Source organism: Oncorhynchus masou, chromosome 18, assembly GCF_036934945.1.
Source record: "Oncorhynchus masou masou isolate Uvic2021 chromosome 18, UVic_Omas_1.1, whole genome shotgun sequence".
NCBI lineage: Eukaryota > Metazoa > Chordata > Actinopteri > Salmoniformes > Salmonidae > Oncorhynchus > Oncorhynchus masou.
The window spans coordinates 71,361,856-71,381,622 of record NC_088229.1 but is presented as its reverse complement, the minus strand read 5'-3'; the positions used below and the strand labels follow the sequence as shown (position 1 = coordinate 71,381,622).

The following is a 19,767-nucleotide window of genomic DNA, read 5'->3' as shown; positions in this document are numbered from 1 at the left end:
GGAGACTGTGAGTTCAGAGAGGAGGTCCTGACTGTCTGTCCTGTCTTAGTTCAGAGAGGAGGTGATCCTGACTGTCTGTCCTGTCTTAGTTCAGAGAGGAGGTGAATCTGACTGTCTGTCCTGTCTTAGTTCAGAGAGGAGGTGAATCTGACTGTCTGTCCTGTCTTAGTTCAGAGTTCAGAGTTCAGGAGGTGATCCTGATCTGTCCTGTCTTAGTTCTGTCTTGTCTGTCCTGTCTTAGTTCAGAGAGGAGGTGATCTGTCTGTCCTGTCTTAGTTCTGTCTGTCCTGTCTTAGTTCAGAGAGGAGGTGATCCTGACTGTCTGTCCTGTCTTAGTTCAGAGAGGAGGTGATCCTGACTGTCTGTCCTGTCTTAGTTCAGAGAGGAGGTGATCTGACTGTCTGTCCTGTCTTAGTTCAGAGAGGAGGTGAATCTGACTGTCTGTCCTGTCTTAGTTCAGAGAGGAGGTGATCCTGACTGTCTGTCCTGTCTTAGTTCAGAGAGGAGGTGATCCTGACTGTCTGTCCTGTCTTAGTTCAGAGAGGAGGTGATCCTGACTGTCTGTCCTGTCTTAGTTCAGAGAGGAGGTGAATCTGACTGTCTGTCCTGTCTTAGTTCAGAGAGGAGGATCCTGACTGTCTGTCCTGTCTTAGTTCAGAGAGGAGGTGATCCTGACTGTCTGTCCTGTCTTAGTTCAGAGAGGAGGTGATCCTGACTGTCTGTCCTGTCTTAGTTCAGAGAGGAGGTGATCCTGACTGTCTGTCCTGTCTTAGTTCAGAGAGGAGGTGAATCTGACTGTCTTTCCTGTCTTAGTTCAGAGAGGAGGTGAATCTGACTGTCTTTCCTGTCTTAGTTCAGAGAGGAGGTGAATCTGACTGTCTTTCCTGTCTTAGTTCAGAGAGGAGGTGATCCTGACTGTCTGTCCTGTCTTAGTTCAGAGAGGAGGTGATCCTGACTGTCTGTCCTGTCTTAGTTCAGAGAGGAGGTGAATCTGACTGTCTGTCCTGTCTTAGTTCAGAGAGGAGGTGATCCTGACTGTCTGTCCTGTCTTAGTTCAGAGAGGAGGTGATCTGACTGTCTGTCCTGTCTTAGTTCAGAGAGGAGGTGATCCTGACTGTCTGTCCTGTCTTAGTTCAGAGAGGAGGTGAATCTGACTGTCTGTCCTGTCTTAGTTCAGAGAGGAGGTGATCCTGACTGTCTGTCCTGTCTTAGTTCAGAGAGGAGGTGATCCTGACTGTCTGTCCTGTCTTAGTTCAGAGAGGAGGTGATCCTGACTGTCTGTCCTGTCTTAGTTCAGAGAGGAGGTGAATCTGACTGTCTGTCCTGTCTTAGTTCAGAGAGGAGGTGATCCTGACTGTCTGTCCTGTCTTAGTTCAGAGAGGAGGTGATCCTGACTGTCTGTCCTGTCTTAGTTCAGAGAGGAGGTGAATCTGACTGTCTGTCCTGTCTTAGTTCAGAGAGGAGGTGAATCTGACTGTCTTTCCTGTCTTAGTTCAGAGAGGAGGTGATCCTGACTGTCTGTCCTGTCTTAGTTCAGAGAGGAGGTGATCCTGACTGTCTGTCCTGTCTTAGTTCAGAGAGGAGGTGAATCTGACTGTCTGTCCTGTCTTAGTTCAGAGAGGAGGTGATCCTGACTGTCTGTCCTGTCTTAGTTCAGAGAGGAGGTGATCCTGACTGTCTGTCCTGTCTTAGTTCAGAGAGGAGGTGATCCTGACTGTCTGTCCTGTCTTAGTTCAGAGAGGAGGTGATCCTGACCGCAATCACTGTTGTTTACCTGGGATATATTCGTCGAGGTAAAGCTGTATCTGTTAATCAGGTACTGACATAGGCTGGTAACCAGGTTAGTGGACTGTCTGACTGCTGGGTTAGACTAGCAGAAGGACATCTGTAGAGAATCCCATAACGGCAGCAAGATACATGGTCTCTGCTGCTAAACACACACAGCTTTGTGACATCCCCCCCCACCAACACATCTGTGTCAATACACAGACTCTGTCCTCGAGGAAAAGGCTGTGTTTGGTGTAATCCAGACAGTATAAGATGTGTGAATGTCTGCGTTCCACAGTTCCCAGTATACTTCACATGGGAATGAACTATGTTGATTATTGCTAGTCATCTTTCCCTGTGGTTTTATCAGGGCTGAGGCTCAACATAAACATCCTGAATAAACAGGTTTTGTACTTTCCATTCGCTCATCATCCGTTCATGACTCTGTTCTAGGAAAGGTTCAAGAGGTCACACACACACGCACGGGTGTGCTTCATCCTTTCCCTCCCAGATCCAACCCCCACCCTCCTCATCCAAAACTAGTCCTGAAAGGAAAAGAGAAACGAGAGGGCAGGGCAGAGAGAGAGGGCAGGGCAGAGAGAGAGGGCAGGGCGAGGGCAGGGCAGAGAGAGTGGGCAGAGAGAGAGGGCAGGGCGAGGGCAGGGCAGAGAGAGTGGGCAGAGAGAGAGGGCAGGGCAGGGCGAGGGCAGGGCAGAGAGAGAGGGCAGAGAGAGAGGGCAGGGCAGGGCGAGGGCAGGGCAGAGAGAGTGGGCAGAGAGAGAGGGCAGGGCAGGGCGAGGGCAGGGCAGAGAGAGTGGGCAGAGAGAGAGGGCAGGGCAGGGCGAGGGCAGGGCAGAGAGAGAGGGCAGGGCAGAGAGAGAGGGCAGGGCGAGGGCAGGGCAGAGAGAGTGGGCAGAGAGAGAGGGCAGGGCGAGGGCAGGGCAGAGAGAGTGGGCAGAGAGAGAGGGCAGGGCGAGGGCAGGGCAGAGAGAGAGGGCAGGGCAGAGAGAGAGGGCAGGGCAGGGCGAGGGCAGGGCAGAGAGAGTGGGCAGAGAGAGAGGGCAGGGCGAGGGCAGGGCAGAGAGAGTGGGCAGAGAGAGAGGGCAGGGCGAGGGCAGGGCGAGGGCAGGGCAGAGAGAGAGGGAAGGGCAAGGGCAGGGCAGAGAGAGAGGGCAGGGCGAGGGCAGGGCAGAGAGAGAGGGCAGGGCAGAGAGAGAGGGCAGGGCGAGGGCAGGGCAGAGAGAGAGGGCAGGGCGAGGGCAGGGCAGGGCGAGGGCAGGGCAGAGAGAGAGGGCAGGGCGAGTGCAGGGCGAGGGCAGGGCAGAGAGAGAGGGCAGGGCGAGGGCAGAGAGAGAGGGCAGGGCGAGGGCAGGGCAGAGAGAGAGGGCAGGGCGAGGGCAGGGCAGAGAGTGGGCAGAGAGAGAGGGCAGGGCGAGGGGAGGGCAGAGAGAGAGGGCAGGGCGAGGGCAGGGAAGAGAGAGAGGGCAGGGCGAGGGCAGGGCAGAGAGAGAGCGCAGGGCGAGGGCAGGGCAGAGAGAGTGGGCAGAGAGAGAGGGCAGGGCGAGGGCATGGCAGAGAGAGTGGACAGAGAGTGAGAGTGGGCAGAGAGTGAGAGTGGGCAGAGAGTGAGAGAGTGGGCAGAGAGTGAGAGAGTGGGCAGAGAGTGAGAGAGTGGGCAGAGAGTAAGAGAGTGGGCAGAGAGTGAGAGAGTGGGCAGAGAGTGGGCAGAGTGAGTGAGAGAGTGGGCAGAGTGAGTGAGAGAGTGGGCAGAGTGAGTGAGAGAGTGGGCAGAGTGAGCGAGAGTGCGCAGAGTGAGAGAGAGAGTGGGCAGAGTGAGAGAGAGAGTGGGCAGAGTGAGAGAGAGAGTGGGCAGAGTGAGAGAGAGAGTGGGCAGAGTGAAAGTGAGAGTGTGCAGAGAGAGAGAGAGTGGGCTGGGCAGAGAGTGAGAGTGGGCTGGGCAGGGCAGAGAGAGTGGGCAGGGCAGAGAGAGGGCAGGGCAAGGGCAGTGCAGGGATGTCCAGTAGACTGACGGTCCATTTGGTTTAATTTGGAAACGCTGTCACTCTGGAACCCAGCAGCCAACTAGCACTTTAGTACTGAATTACAGTACCAGTCAAAGGTTTGGATACACCTACTCATTCCAGGGTTTTTCTTTAGTTTTACTATTTTCTACATTGTAGAATAGTAGTGAAAACATCAAACTATTAAATAACACAAATGAAATCATGTAGTAACCAAAACAGTTACTACAAATTTGCAAAGTTTATATTTGAGATGATTCAAAGTAGCCACCATTTGCCTTGACAGCTTTGCACACTCTTAGCATTCTCTCAACCAGCTTCATTAGGTCACCTGGAATGCATTTCAATTAACAGGTTTGCATTTTTAAAAGTTAATTTGTGGAATTTCTTCCCTTAATGTGTTTGAGTCAATCAGTTGTGTTGTGACAAGGTTGGGGTGGTATATAGAAGATAGCCCTATTTGGTGAAAGACCAAGTCCATATTATGGCAAGAACAGCTCATATAAACCAAGAGAATGAGCCCTACCCTCCGGTGCCAAAGATGGCTGCCGTCTTATCAGCTCTTAACCAACCATGCTATTTTGGTTGTTTTTACGCGTTGTTCGTAACTTGATTTGTCCATAATGTTGCTGCTACCGTCTCTTATGACCGAAAAGAGCTTCTGGACATCAGAACTGGGATTACTCACCTCAAACTGGATGAGGAGTTCTTCATCAAAGAGTTGAATGCGAGGGATATACTACAGACACCCTACCAGGCCCAGATCCCTGTGATTCGCTGGAAAAGGAAACGTAGGTTTCGCGGAAAGAGATCAGGATGCCTTGTGAGGATCAGGCGATGAGTGGCTAATCTGCCCTTCGTTCTGCTAGCTAACGTTCAATCACTGGAAAATAAATGGGACGAACTGAAAACGCATATATCCTACCAACGGGACATTTAAAAACTGTAATATCTTATGTTTCACCGAGTCGTGGCTGAACGACGTCATTTAAGAACATACAGCTGGCGGGTTATACACTCTATCGGCAGGACAGAACAGCAGCCTCTGGTAAGACACGGGGCGGGGGCCTATGCATATTTGTAAGCAATAGCTGGTGCACGATATCGAAGGAAGTCTCAGGGTTTTGCTCGCCTAAGGTAGAGTATCTCATAATAAGCTGTAGACCACACTATCTACCTAGATAATTTATCTGTATGTTTCGTAGCTGTTCACAGACCAAGACTGGCACTAACACTCAATGAGCTGTTTTCCACCATAAGAAAACAGGAAAACGCTCATCCAGAGGCGGCGCTCCTAGTGGCCGGGGACTTTAATGCAGGGAAACTTAAATCAGTTTTACTTAATTTCTATCAGCATGGTAAATGTGCAACCAGAGGGGGAAATATTCTAGACCACCTTTACTAAACACATAGAGACGCGTACAAAGCTCTTCCTCGCCCTCCATTTGTCAAATCTGACCATAACTCTATCCTCCTGATTCCTGCTTACAAGCAAAAATTAAATCAGGAAGCACCAGTGACTCGGTCTATAAAAAAGTGGTCAGATGAAGCAGATGCTAAACTTCAGGACTGTTTTGCTAACACAGACTGTAATATATTCCGGGATTCTTCCGATGGCATTGAGGAGTACACCATCAGTCGCTGGCTTTATCAATAAGTGCATCAATGACGTCGTCCCCACATTGACTGTACGTACATACCCCAACCAGAAGCCATGGATTACAGGCAACATTCGCACTGAGCTAAACGGTAGAGCTGCCACTTTCAAGGTGCGGGACTCTAAACTGGAAGCTTATAAGAAATCCTGCTATGCCCTCTGATGAACCATCAAACAAGTAAAGCGTCAATACAGGATTAAGATCGAATCGTACAACACCGGCTCCGATGCTCTTCGATTATGGCAGGGCTTGTAAACTACTACAGACTACAAAGGGAAGCACAGCTGAGAGCTGCCCAGTGACACGAGCGTACCAGACGAGGTAAATAGCTGCTCACTTCGAGGCAAGTAACACTGAAACATGCATGAGAGCATCAGCTGTTCCGGACGACTGTGTGATCACACTCTCCGCAGCCGATGTGAGTAAGACCTTTAAACAGGTCAACATTCACAAGACAGATTTCCAGAACGTGTACTGCGAGCATGCGCTAACCAACTGGCAAGTATCTTCACTGACATTTTCAACCTCTCCCTGTCTGAGTCTGTAATACCAACATGTTTCAAGCAGACCACCATAGGCCCTATGTCCAAGAATACTAAGGTAACCTGCCTAAATGACTACCGACCCGTAGCACTCACGTCTGTAGCCATGAAATGCTTTGAAAGGCTGGTCATGGCTCACATCAACACCATTATCCCAGAAACCCTAGACCCACTCCAATTTGCATACCGCACCAACAGATACACAGATGATGCAATCACAATTGCACTCCACACTGCCCTTTCCCACCTGGACAAAAGGAACACCTACGTGAGAATGCTATTCATTGACTACAGCTTAGCGTTCAACACCATAGTCCCCTCAAAGCTCACCACTAAGCTAAGGATCCTGGGACTAAACACCTCCCTCTACAACTAGATCCTGGACTTCCTGATAGGCCACCCCCAGATGGTAAGGGTAGGTAACAACACATCCGCCAAGCTGATCCTCAACACAGGGGCCCTTCAGGGGTGCATGCTCAGTCCCCTCCTGTACTCCCTGTTCACTCATGACTGCATTGCCAGGCATGACTCCAACACCATCATTAAGTTTGCTGATGACTCAACAGTGGTATGCCTGATCACCGACAACGATGGGACAGCCTATAGGGAAGAGGTCAGAGACCTGACCATGTGGTGCCAGGACAACAACCTCTCCCTCAACGTGATCAAGACAAAGGAGATCTTTCTTTTTTTAACCCCCTTTTTTCTCCCCAATTTCGTGGTATCCAATTGGTAGTAGTTACAGTCTTGTCTCATCGCTACAACTCCCGTACGGACTATGGAGAGGTGAAGGTCAAGAGCCATGCGTTCTCCGAAACACAACCCAACCAAGCCGCTCTGCTTCTTGACACAATGCACATTTAACCTGGAAGCCACCCGCACCAATGTGTCGGAGGAAACACCGTACACCTGGCGACCTGGTCAGCGTGCACTGCGTCCGGCCCGCCACAGGAATTGCTAGTGCGCGATGAGACAAGGATATCCCTGCCGGCCAAACCCTCCCGAACCCGGACGACGCTGGAGATGCAGGGCCAACTATGCACCGCTCCATGGGCCTCCCTGTCGCGGCCGGCTGCGACAGAGCCTGGGCTCAAACCCAGAGTCTCTGGTGGCACTGCTAGCACTGCAATGCAGTGCCTTAGACCACTGCGCCTCCCGGGAGGCTACAAAGGAGATCATTGTGAACTACAGGAAAAGGAGGACCGAGCACATCCCCATTCTCATCGACGGTTCCTTGGCGTCCACATCACCAACAAACTAACATGGTCCGAGCACACCAAGACAGTCGTGAAGAGGGCACAACAAAACCTATTCCTCCTCAAGAGACTGAAAAGATTTGGAATGGGTCCTCAGATCCTCAAAAGGTTTTACAGCTGCAACATGGAGAGCATCCTGACTGTTTGAATCACTGCCTGGTACGGCAACTACAAAGGGTATTGCGAACGGCCCAGTACCGGTCGCTCGCTCCCCGTAAAGCGACTCTTGCTCCCCGTAAATTAATTATTCTCCTTATCAAAAGAGAGCGTCAAAAGAAATCTGTGTGGAAGAAGGCTGTCGGTGTATCTGTGTAAGGAGGAAGGCTGTCGGTGTATCTGTGTAAGGAGGAAGGCTGTCGGTGTATCTGTGTAAGGAGGAAGGCTGTCGGTGTATCTGTGTAAGGAGGAAGGCTGTCGGTGTATCTGTGTAAGGAGGAAGGCTCGGTGTATCTGTGTAAGGAGGAAGGCTGTCGGTGTATCCGTGTAAGGAGGAAGGCTGTCGGTGTATCTGTGTAAGGAGGAAGGCTGTTGGTGTATCTGTGTAAGGAGGAAGGCTGTCGGTGTATCTGTGTAAGGAGGAAGGCTGTCGGTGTATCTGTGTGTGTTTGTGGAAGTTTGAACACGGTCACAGGAGTAGGAGCCTGTCCTTCTCAATGTCATCATGTCTGTTAATCAGTTTCATGTAGCAGTGTATTGTAATATTCATTTATATTCATGTGGATTATGTAATGTTTACTTGGTGAACAACCCCCCCACCCTACACACACACACACACACAAAGCTGCACTATCCAATAAAGTAGTTTTATTCTCTCCACTGAGAAGGAATTCTCTTTCGCTGTATCCATTTCTTTAATCCACAGGAAGAATGAAGATGTAATGAAAGTTCAAATAAAGGCATCTGACCCTTCACCTCTGACCTCTACCCTTCACCTCTGGCCTCTACCCTTCACCTCTGACCTCTACTCTTCATCTCTATCCTCTACCCTTCACCTCTGGCCTCTACCCTTCACCTCTGACCTCTACTCTTCATCTCTATCCTTCACCTCTGACCTCTACCCTCCACCTCTGACCTACACACCCTGTGTGTTCCAGCCGATCTGGGGTGATAGAGAAGCTGGAGGCGTTGGAGCTGGAGAATCCAGAGAGGATGGAGGTGGAGGAGGCTGGGAGGACAGGAGCCAGGCAGGGCCGCAGCGAACGCAGACGCTTCCACACAGAGGTACAACTTCAGGACCGTGTGTGTGTGGTACAGATACTATGATCTTTAACGTCATTCAGTTGAAATCGATCAAAGAGAGGTTATTAGCTATGGAAAAAAGCCTCTGCCCAGGCATTATTGTCCTAGCTGACACAGGACATTGTCTACTTGTTTAAAAGCCCAGTGTTTTACAAGCAATGATGAAGTTAGCTGTTGCACATAAAGCAGATTCTCTATCACACACACACACACACACACACACACACACACACACACACACACACACACGCACACAAACATTGTCACTCCCTCTATCAAGTCAAATTGTATTTGTCACATGCGCCGAATACAACAGGTTAGACCTTACAGTGAAATACTTACTTTACAAGCCCTTAACCAACAATGCAGTTTTAAGAAAATCCCTAAAGAAGTAAGAGATAAGAATAACAAATTAATTAAAGAGCAGCAGTAAATAACAATAGTGGGGCTATATACAGGGGGGTACCGTTACAGAGTCAATGTGCGGGGGACACCGGTATGTTGAGGAAATGTAGGTAATTATGTACATGTAGGTAGAGTTATTAAAGTGGCTATGCATAGATAATAGCAGAGTAGCAGCGTAGAAAGTAGAAAGGGGGGGTGGGCAATGCAAGTAGTCTGGGTAGCCATTTGATTAGATGTTCAGGAGTCTTATGGCTTGGGGGTAGAAGCTGTTTTAGAAGCCTCTTGGACCAAGACTTGGCGCACCGCTACCACTTGCCATGCGGTAGCAGAGAGAACAGTCTATGACTGGGGTGGCTTTAGTCTTTGACTATTTTCAGGGCCTTCCTCTGACAACACCTGGTATAGAGGTCCTCGGTGGCAGGAGGCTTGGCCCCTGTGATGTACTGGGCCATTCGCACTAAACTCTGTAGTGCCTTGCGGTCTAAGGCCGAGCAGTTGCCATGCCAGGCTGTGAGATGCAACCCGTCAGGATGCTCTCGTTGGTGCAGCTGTAAAACCTTTTGAGGATCTGAGGACCTCTGCCAAATCTTTTCAGTCTCTTGATTGGGAATAGGTTTTGTTGTGCCCTCTTCAGGACTGTCTTGGTGTGCTTGGACCATGTTAGTTTGTTGGTGATGTGGACGCCAAGGAACTTGAAGCTCTCAACCTGCTCCACTACAGCCCTGTTGATGAGAATGGGGGTGTGCTCGGTCTGGGTTAGAGCCCAGGCTCTGTCGCAGCCGGCCTCGACCGGGAAACCCATGGGGCGGCGCACAATTGGCCCAGCATCTCCCGGGTTAGGGAAGATTTGGCCAGCAGGGATATCCTTGCCTCATCGCGCATTAGGGACTCCTGTGGCGGGCCGGGCGAAGTACACGCTGACCAGGTCACCAGGTGTACAGCCCTGTCGATGAGAATGGGGGTGTGCTCGGGCCTCCTTTTACTGTAGTCCACAATCATCTCCTTTGTCTTGATCATGTTGAGGGAGAGGTTGTTGTCCTTGCACCACACGGTCAGGTCTTTGACCTCCTCCCTATAGGCTGTCTCATCATTGTCGGTGATCAGGCCTACCACTGTTGTCATCTGCAAATGTAATGATGGTGTTGGAGTCGTGCCTGGCAGTGCAGTCATGAGTAAACAGGGAGTACAGGAGGGGACTGAGTACGCACCCCTGAGGGGCCTCCGTGTTGAGGATCAGCGTGGTGGATGTGTTGTTTCCTACCCTTACCAACTGGGGTCGGCCCGTCAGGAAGTCCAGGATCCAGTTGTAGAGGGAGGTGTTTAGTCCCAGGGTCCTTAGCTTAGTGATGAGCTTTGAGGGCACTATGGTGTTGAACGCTGAGCTGTAGTCAATGAATAGCATTCTCATGTAGGTGTTCCTTTTGTCCAGGTAAGAAAGAGCAGTGTGGAATGCAATAGAGATTGCGTCATCTGTGTATCTGTTGGTGCGGTATGCAAATTGGAGTGGGTCTAGGGTTTCAGGGATAATGGTGTTGATGTGAGCCATGACCAGCCTTTCAAAGCACTTCATGCCTACAGACGTGAGTGCTACGGGTCGGTAGTCATTTAGGCAGGTTATCTTAGTGTTCTTCGGCACAGGGACTATGGTGGTCTGCTTGAAACATGTTGGTATTACAGACTCAGACAGGGAAAGGTTGAAAATGTCAGTGAAGACACTTGCCAGTTGGTCAGCGCATGCTCACAGTACACTTCCTGGTAATCCGTATGGCCCAGCGGCCTTGTGAATGTTGACTTGTTTTAAGGTCTTACTCATATCGGCTGCAGAGAGTGTGATCATGCAGTCGTCCGGAACAGCTGATGCTCTCATGCATGTTTCAGTGTTACTTGCCTCGAAGCTAACATTGAAGTAATTTAGCTCGTCTGGTAGGGTAGGGTCGTGTTAGTGGGCAGCTCTCGGCTGTGCTTCCCTGTGTAGTCTGTAATAGCCTGCCACACGTCGGTGTTGTACGATCTTAGTCCTGAATTGACGCTTTGCCTGTTTGCTGGTTCATCGGAGCTCATAGCGAGATTTATTATAAGCTTCCAGTTTAGAGTCCCGCTTCTTGAAAGCGTCAGCTCTACCCTTTAGCTCAGTGCGAATGTTGCCTGTAATCCATGGCTTCTGGTTGGGGTATGTACGTACGGTCTCTGTGGGGACGACGTCATCGATGCACTTATTGATAAAGCCAGTGACTGATGTGGTGTTCTCCTCAATGCCATTGGAGGAATCCCGGAACATATTCCATTCTCTTTGTTTTGAAATCAGGAGCTTGTGCTTTGTTCATTTCCAGATTCCATTATGTGTCTCGATTCCCCTGACACTTACTTCCCTTTCCACCCCTGACTCTGGTCTGGCCTGCTCTGGCCTGGCCTGCTCTGGTCCGGTCCGGCCGGGGCAAACCAACCTCTGTCATAGGAATAACAACAGAAAGAGAGCCAATTGTTTCCCCCCCCATAAAAGGATGAGAAAAATGTCCCCAGAAGTGAGCCTGTTTAGAGCAACTTTTAAAACCTGTACACCAAGTTTGTCCTGTCTGTATTGTCAAGCATGTATGGCATTTTCAGACTGGCACAAATAAAGGGTGCTTATAGTAAACATCATGCCACCTGCATATACACACTCCCATTACCTTCTCTCTCTCTCTCTCTTGTTCTTTCTTAGACACACACACTGCTCCTGAATGAGGCTTGTTTTCTTCTGTGTCAGCAGAGCAGGCCAGACCAGAGTCAGGGGTGTCTTAGTTTCCGTTCTCTCTGATTTGGTGAAAGGCTGTTGGGTTCAGGTTAGAAGATGTGTGATTCTGATTAGAAAAATGACTTGTTCTTCTACTGACAGCCGTGCAGAGATCGTATCTCGTTTTATCATGTGTTAAACTACTCACATTGGAGGCGTCGATGTTCTGTTCATAACAACACAAACAACATACATTAAGTTTGGATCCTCTGAAATCCATGAGGTAGGTAGGTGTTCTGTACGAGTGCACACTCCAGGGAGAAGGACGAGCAACAGAATTAGGCTCATGATACCTCCTTTGTCCCACCTCCCACACATGCGGTGACCTCACCCATTATAACCAGCTTATCCAGAGATAAACCTCTCTTATCATCACCCAGTGCCTGGGCTTACCTCCGCTGTACCCGCACCCCACCATACCCCTGTCTGCACATTATGCCCTGAATATATTCTACCATGCCCAGAAATCTGCTCCTTTTATTCTTTGTCCCCAACGCTCTAGGCGACCAGTTTTGATAGCCTTTAGCCGTACCCTCATCCTACTCCTCCTCTGTTCCTCTGGTGATGTGGAGGTAAACCCAGGCCCCGCGTGTCCCCAGGCACCCTCATTTGTTGACTTCTGTGATCGAAAAAACCTTGGTTTCATGCATGTCAACATCAGAAGCCTCCTCCCTGTTTGTTTTACTCACTGCTTTAGCACACTCTGCCAACCCTGATGTCCTTGCCGTGTCTGAATCCTGGCTTAGGAAGGCCACCAACAATTCTGAGATTTCCATACCCAGCTATAACATTTTCTGTCAAGATAGAACTGCCAAAGGGGGAGGAGTTGCAATCTACTGCAGAGAGAGCCTGCAAAGTTCTGTCATACTTTCCAGGTCTATACCCAAACAGTTTGAACTTCTAATTTAAAAAATGTACCTCTCCAGAAATAAGTCTCTCACTGTTGCTGCCTGCTATCGACCCCCCCTCCGCTCCCAGCTGTGCCCTGGACACCATTTGTGAATTGATCGCCCCCCATCTAGCTTCAGAGATCGTGCTGTTAGGTGACCTAAACTGGGATATGGGACACCCCGGCAGTCTTACAATCTAAGCTAGATGCCCTCAATCTCACACAAATCATCAAGGAATCCACCAGGTACAACCCCAAATCTGTTAACATGGGCACCCTCAGAGACATTATCCTGACCAACTTGCCCTCCAAATACACCTCCGCTGTTTTCAGTCAGCATCACTGCCTCATTGCCTGTATCCGCTATGGTTCCGCGGTCAAACGACCACCCCTCATCACTGTCAAACGCTCCCTAAAACATTTCTGCGAGCAGGCCTTTCTAATCGACCTGGCCCGGGTATCCTGGAAGGATATTGACCTCATCCCGTCAGTCGAGGATGCCTGGTCGTTCTTTAAAAGTCATTTCCTCACCATCTTAGATAAGCATGCCCCGTTCAAAAAAAATGCAGAACTAAGAACACATATAGCCCTTGGTTCACTCCAGACCTGACTGCCCTTGACCAGCACAAAAACATCCTGTGGCGGACTGCCATAGCATCGAATAGTCCCCACGATATACAACTGTTCAGGGAAGTCAGGAACCTATACACGCAGTCTGTCAGGAAAGCAAAGGCTAGCTTTTTCAAGCAGAAATTTGCATCCTGTAGCTCTATCTCCCCAAAAATTTGGGACACTGTAAAGTCCATGGAGAACAAGAGCACCTCCTCCCAGCTGCCCACTGCACTGAGGCTGGTCAACACTGATAAATCCATGATAATCGAAAATTTCAATAAGCATTTCTCAACGGCTGGCCATGCCTTCCTCCTGGCTACTCCAACCCCGGCCAACAGCTCCGCCCCCCCGCAGCTACCCGCCCAAGCCTCCCCAGCTTCTCCTTCACCCATATCCAGACAGCAGATGTTCTGAAAGAGCTGCAAAACCTGGACCGGTACAAATCAGCTGGGCAGGACAATCTGGACCCTCTCTTTCTAAAACAATCTGCCGCCATTGTCGCAACCCCTATTACCAGCTTGTTCAACCTCTTTTGTATCGTCCGAAATTGTATCGTCCGAAATTTAAAAAAGTGACGGATTATGATTTTTCAACGCCGATGCCGATTATTGGACGAACAAAAAAAGCTGATACCGATTAATTGGCCGAATTTTTATTTATTTTTAAATGTTTTTATTTTATATATACACACACACATACACACACACACACACACACACACACATACACACAGTTGAAGTCGAAGTTTACATTCGCCTTAGCCAAATACATTTAAACTCAGTTTTTAAACTCAGACATTTAATCATAGTAAAAATTCCCTGTCTCAGTTAGGATCACCACTTTATTTTAAGAATGTGAAATGTCAGAATAATAGTAGAGAGAATGATTTATTTCAGCTTTTATTTATTTCATGATATTCCCAGTGGGTCAGAAGTTTACATACACTCAATTAGTATTTGGTAGCATTGCCTTTAAATTGTTTAATTTGGGTCAAATGTTTCAGGTAGCCTTCCACAAGCTTCCCACACTAAGTTGGGTGAATTCCTCCTGACAGAGCTGGTGTAACTGAGTCAGGTTTGTAAGCCTCCTTGCTCCCACACTCTTTTTCAGGTCTGCCCACATATTTTCTTTGAGATTGAGTTCAGGGCTTTGTGATGGCCACTCCAATACCTTGACTTTGTTGTCCTTAAGCTATTTTGCCACAACTTTGGAAGTATGCTTGGGGTCATTGTCCATTTGGAAGACCCATTTGTGACCAAGCTTTAACTTCCTGACTGATGTCTTGAGATGTTGCTTCAATATATCCACATAATTTTCCATCTTCATAATGCCATCTATTTTGTGAAGTGCACCAGTCCCTCCTGCAGGAAGCACCCCCACAACATGATGCTGCCGCCCCCGTGCTTCACGGTTGGGATGGTGTTCTTCGGCTTGCAAGCCTCCCCTTTTTCCACCAAACATAACGATGGTCATTATGGCCAAAGAGTTCTATTTTGTCTCATCAGACCAGAGACATTTGTCCAAAAAGTACGATCTTTGTCCCCATGTGCAGTTGCAAACCGTAGTCTGGCTTTTTAATGGCGGTTTTGGAGCAGTGGCTTCTTCCTGGCTGAGCGGCCTATCAGGTTATGTCGATGTAGGACTCGTTTCAAATCAAATTTTATTTGTCACATACACATGGTTAGCAGATGTTAATGCAAGTGTAGCGAAATCCTTGTGCTTCTAGTTCCGACAATGCAGTAATAACCAACGAGTAATCTCACCAAACAATATCACAACAACTACCTTATACACACAAGTGTAACGGGATAAAGAATATGTACATAAAGATATATGAATGAGTGATGGTACAGAACAGCATAGGCAGTAGATGGTATGAAGTACAGTGTATACATATGAGATGAGTACTGTAGGGTATGTAAACATATAAAAGTGGCATTGTTTAAAGTGGCTAGTGATACATTTTTTACATCCATTTTTCCAATATTAAAGTGGCTGGAGTTGAGTCAGTATGTTGGCAGCAGCCACTCAATGTTAGTGGTGGCTGTTTAACAGTCTGATGGCCTTGAGATAGAAGCTGTTTTTCAGTCTCTCGGTCCCCGCTTTGATGTACCTGTACTGACCTCGCCTTCTGGATGATAGCGGGGTGAACAGGCAGTGGCTCGGGTGGTTGTTGTCCTTGATGATCTTTATGGCCTTCCTGCGTTGTGCAGACCCCACTACCCTCTGGAGAGCCTTTTGCTGTGGATATAGATTATTTTGTACCTGTTTCCTCCAGCATCTTAACAAGGTCCTTTGCTGTTGTTCTGAGATTAATTTGCACTTTTTGCACCAAAGGACGTTCATCTCTAGGAGCGTGTCTCCTTCCTGAGAGGTATGATGGCTGCGTGGTCCCATGGTGTTTGTTATACTTGCATACTATTGCTTGTACAGATGAACGTGGTACCTTCAGGCGTTTGGAAATTGCTCCCAAGGATGAACCAGACTTGTGGAGGTCTATAAAAACAAATTCTGAGGTCTTGGCTGATTTCTTTTGATTTTCCCATGATGTCAAGCAAAGAGGCACTGAGTTTGAAGGTAGGCCTTGAAATACATCCACAGGTACACCTCCAATTGACTCAAATGATGTCAATTAGTCTATCAGAAGCTTCTAAAGCCATGACATAATTTTCTGGAATTTTCCAGGCTGTTTAAAGGCACAGTCAACTTAGTGTATGTAAACTTCTGACCCACTGGAATTGCGATACAGTGAATTATAAGTGAAATAATCTGTCTGTAAACAATTGTTGGAAAAAAATTTCCCTAGTTAATATTGCCTGCTAACATGAGTTTCTTTTAAATAAATATGCAGATTTAAAAATATATACTTGTGTATTGATTTTAAGAAAGCCATTGATGTTCATGGTTTGGTACACTGGTGCAACGACAGTACTGTTTTCGCGAATGCCCTTTTAAATCATCACCTGTTTGGCGAAGTAGGCTGTGATTCGATGATAAAATGTACAGGCACCGCATTGATTATTTGCAACTCAGGACAAACTAGTTAAACTAGTAATATCATCAACCATGTGTAGTAGTGATAATAGTGATAAGTTTAAAGATAAGTTTAATGCTAGCTAGCAACTTACCTTGGCTCCCTTCTGCACTCGCGTAACAGGTGGTCAGTCTGCCACGCAGTCTCCTCGTGGAGTAACAGGTGGTCAGTCTGCCACGCAGTCTCCTCGTGGAGTAACAGGTGGTCAGTCTGCCACGCAGTCTCCTCGTGGAGTAACAGGTGGTCAGTCTGCCACGCAGTCTCCTCGTGGAGTAACAGGTGGTCAGTCTGCCACGCAGTCTCCTCGTGGAGTAACAGGTGGTCAGTCTGCCACGCAGTCTCCTCGTGGAGAAACAGGTGGTCAGTCTGCCACGCAGTCTCCTCATGGAGTAACAGGTGGTCAGTCTGCCACGCAGTCTCCTCGTGGAGTAACAGGTGGTCAGTCTGCCACCCAGTCTCCTCGTGGAGTAACAGGTGGTCAGTCTGCCACGCAGTCTCCTCGTGGAGTAACAGGTGGTCAGTCTGCCACGCAGTCTCCTCGTGGAGAAACAGGTGGTCAGTCTGCCACGCAGTCTCCTCGTGGAGTAACAGGTGGTCAGTCTGCCACGCAGTCTCCTCGTGGAGAAACAGGTGGTCAGTCTGCCACGCAGTCTCCTCGTGGAGTAACAGGTGGTCAGTCTGCCACGCAGTCTCCTCGTGGAGTAACAGGTGGTCAGTCTGCCACACAGTCTCCTCATGGAGTAACAGGTGGTCAGTCTGCCACGCAGTCTCCTCGTGGAGTAACAGGTGGTCAGTCTGCCACGCAGTCTCCTCGTGGAGTAACAGGTGGTCAGTCTGCCACGCAGTCTCCTCGTGGAGTAACAGGTGGTCAGTCTGCCACGCAGTCTCCTCGTGGAGAAACAGGTGGTCAGTCTGCCACGCAGTCTCCTCGTGGAGTAACAGGTGGTCAGTCTGCCACGCAGTCTCCTCGTGGAGAAACAGGTGGTCAGTCTGCCACGCAGTCTCCTCGTGGAGAAACAGGTGGTCAGTCTGCCACGCAGTCTCCTCGTGGAGTACAATGTAATCGGCGTCCAAAAATGGCAATTACAGATTGTTATGAAAACTTGAAATCGGCCCGAATTAATCGGCCATGCCGATTTAATTTTAACCCAAATGGCTGCTGGAGTGTTGATGTTACGTTGTGTGTTTCAGGAGCAGAGACATGACCAGGGCCTGGACTTCCCTTCCACTCTGCCCCCTCTCAGACGAGCCAAGTCCCTGGACCGTAGGACCACCGAGTCCGTCATGACCGTGAGTACCATTTCAGTCTCTACATCTGCATTGGTTGCTGTTTGGGGGTTTTAGACTGGGTTTCTGTACAGAACTTTGTGACATCAGCTGGTGTAAAAAATAATAATAATAATAACAATTAAAAGGGCTTTATAAATACATTTGATTGATTGACTTTCCTCTCTTCCGTCATTCAGTGTTTGTTTGTCGCCTCTCGGGTGTGTCATTCTGACATACTCAAATACACCAGGTGGACTTTTCAACTGAGAACATTGTAATCAGTTAGCGCTGATTGTTTACTTAAGGTGTGTGTGTGTGTGTGTGTGTGTGTGTGTGTGTGTGTGTGTGTGTGTGTGTGTGTGTGTGTGTGTGTGTGTGTGTGTGTGTGTGTGTGTGTGTGTGTGTGTGTGTGTGTGTGTGTGTGTGTGTGTGTGTGTGTGTGTGTGTGTGTGTGTGTGTGTGTGTGTGTGTGTGTGTGTGTGTGTGTGTGTGTGTGTGTGTGTGTGTGTGTGTGTGTGTGTGTGTGTGTGTGTGTGTGTGTGTGTGTGTGTGTGTGTAGGGGAGCTTTCTCTCCAGGTCCAGATAACATCACAATAGTTCTTATGTTCTCCTAGAGCTGCAGGCTAATAGGTCATCAGCAATGCCAGGGGACGACTTTATCCCTGCTGAGTGGAGCTTTTAAATGGGTCGTTGAGTTGGTGGAGAGTATAGGTCGAGTGACCGGTGTTAAGAGCATTCAAATTTTAGTCGGCGTACGTACGGGATAAACGTTCTCTCAACCGTCCAATGAAATGCTTACTGTCCAGGTTCCTGCTCGACAACCCAGCAGCAATAATGAAAGATAAGGAGGCAAAGTATTTGGGTTGACAAAGGGTGCAGCAGGCCTTAGCTAATGATAATGTTATGATAATGATGAGTCATGGTGTGCTGTGGAACCACTAAACCTTTCAGCCACATGGTACTGAACGTGCTGCTACAGCAGCTCCTGGCTCAGCCGTCGTAATGAAGGAACGAACCCATTTTGGTACACCGTGCCTTTTTGTTAGTTTAATAAAATAGGTCGTCTAGGGATTGTGGTGGTTTATGATCTATTAGTCTGCACCTCTGAATCTTTTGGTTCCTGCTCTTTCCGACTGTTCTAGTGGCAAGGGTTTTCATGTCTGCGTTGGTTGAGGATTAAACTGTAGAGAACAGGCAAGGGGGCTGTGATGGGTGACGTGGCTGGGACAGTACAGGCAAGGGGGTTGTGATGGGTGACATGGCTGGGACATGCTTTTTCAGAGATGGGGGTTGTGATGGGTGACGTGGCTGGGACGTCCTAATGTGAGTCCTCCACGCTGCAGGGGGGACAGTACAGGCAAGGGGGCTGTGATGGGTCCTCTCCAGGTTATCCTGTGTTCAGCCATGGCTTTCAGGCCTCTGTTTGTTGGCACCCATTTTGCACTGTTTGAATGTGTGTGTGCGTTTGCACGTGTGTGTGTGGGCAGCTCCCACTGTGTGTCCTGTGTTCAGCCATTCTCCCATTTTGTGTTTGAATGTGTGTGTGCGTTTGCACGTGTGTGTGTGTTCTCCCACTGTGTGTGTGTGTATTCTCCCACTGTGTGTGTGTGTATTCTCCCACTGTGTGTGTGTGTGTGTGTGTTCTCCCACTGTGTGTGTGTGTGTGTTCTCCCATTGTGTGTGTGTGTTCTCCCATTGTGTGTGTGTTCTCCCACTGTGTGTGTGTGTGTGTTCTCCCACTGTGTGTGTGTGTGTGGGTTCTCCCACTGTGTGTGTGTGTGTGTGTCTCCCACTGTGTGTGTGTGTTCTCCCACTGTGTGTGTGTGTTCTCCCACTGTGTGTGTGTGTTCTCCCACTGTGTGTGTGTGTGTGTGTTCTCCCACTGTGTGTGTGTGTGTGTTTCTCCCACTGTGTGAAACCACAGCAGACATGAACTGTTTTACTCAGCACTAAGACTTGTATAGCAGGATCTGTGATGCATAGTGGAGTAGATACATGTTTCCCCTAAGCACTAGTCCAGGGTCAGTTATTATTGTATCCTCCAAATGATTAGTGCTAAGGCAATCTGATCCTAGGTCTGTGTCCAGGGGAAACTTCTACCTCTTTTGTTTCCCCGCTCTTTCTCAGACATTAAGTTAACTAATGAAGTGTATTTTTTAACCATGCAAATGTTCAAAATACTCAAAATTGTCCAAATACGTCAACATCTATTTAACAAAGTGCAGAAAATACAGAGTGTTGGAATTACAATGTTTCTGTCAGCTATGTACTGTAGTTGTGATAACTCATACCTTTTCTTTCA

General features: G+C 48.6%; 1 protein-coding gene across 1 annotated transcript in view; it reads left to right on the top strand.

The window, feature by feature from the left end:
• Positions 1-19,767, top strand: part of LOC135505239 (myosin phosphatase Rho-interacting protein-like) — a 79,368-nt gene that overhangs the window by 32,901 nt on the left and 26,700 nt on the right. The window contains 2 exon segments of the mRNA XM_064924425.1: positions 8,339-8,465; positions 17,388-17,486. Of these exon segments, the coding sequence (XP_064780497.1) occupies positions 8,339-8,465; positions 17,388-17,486 (226 nt within the window).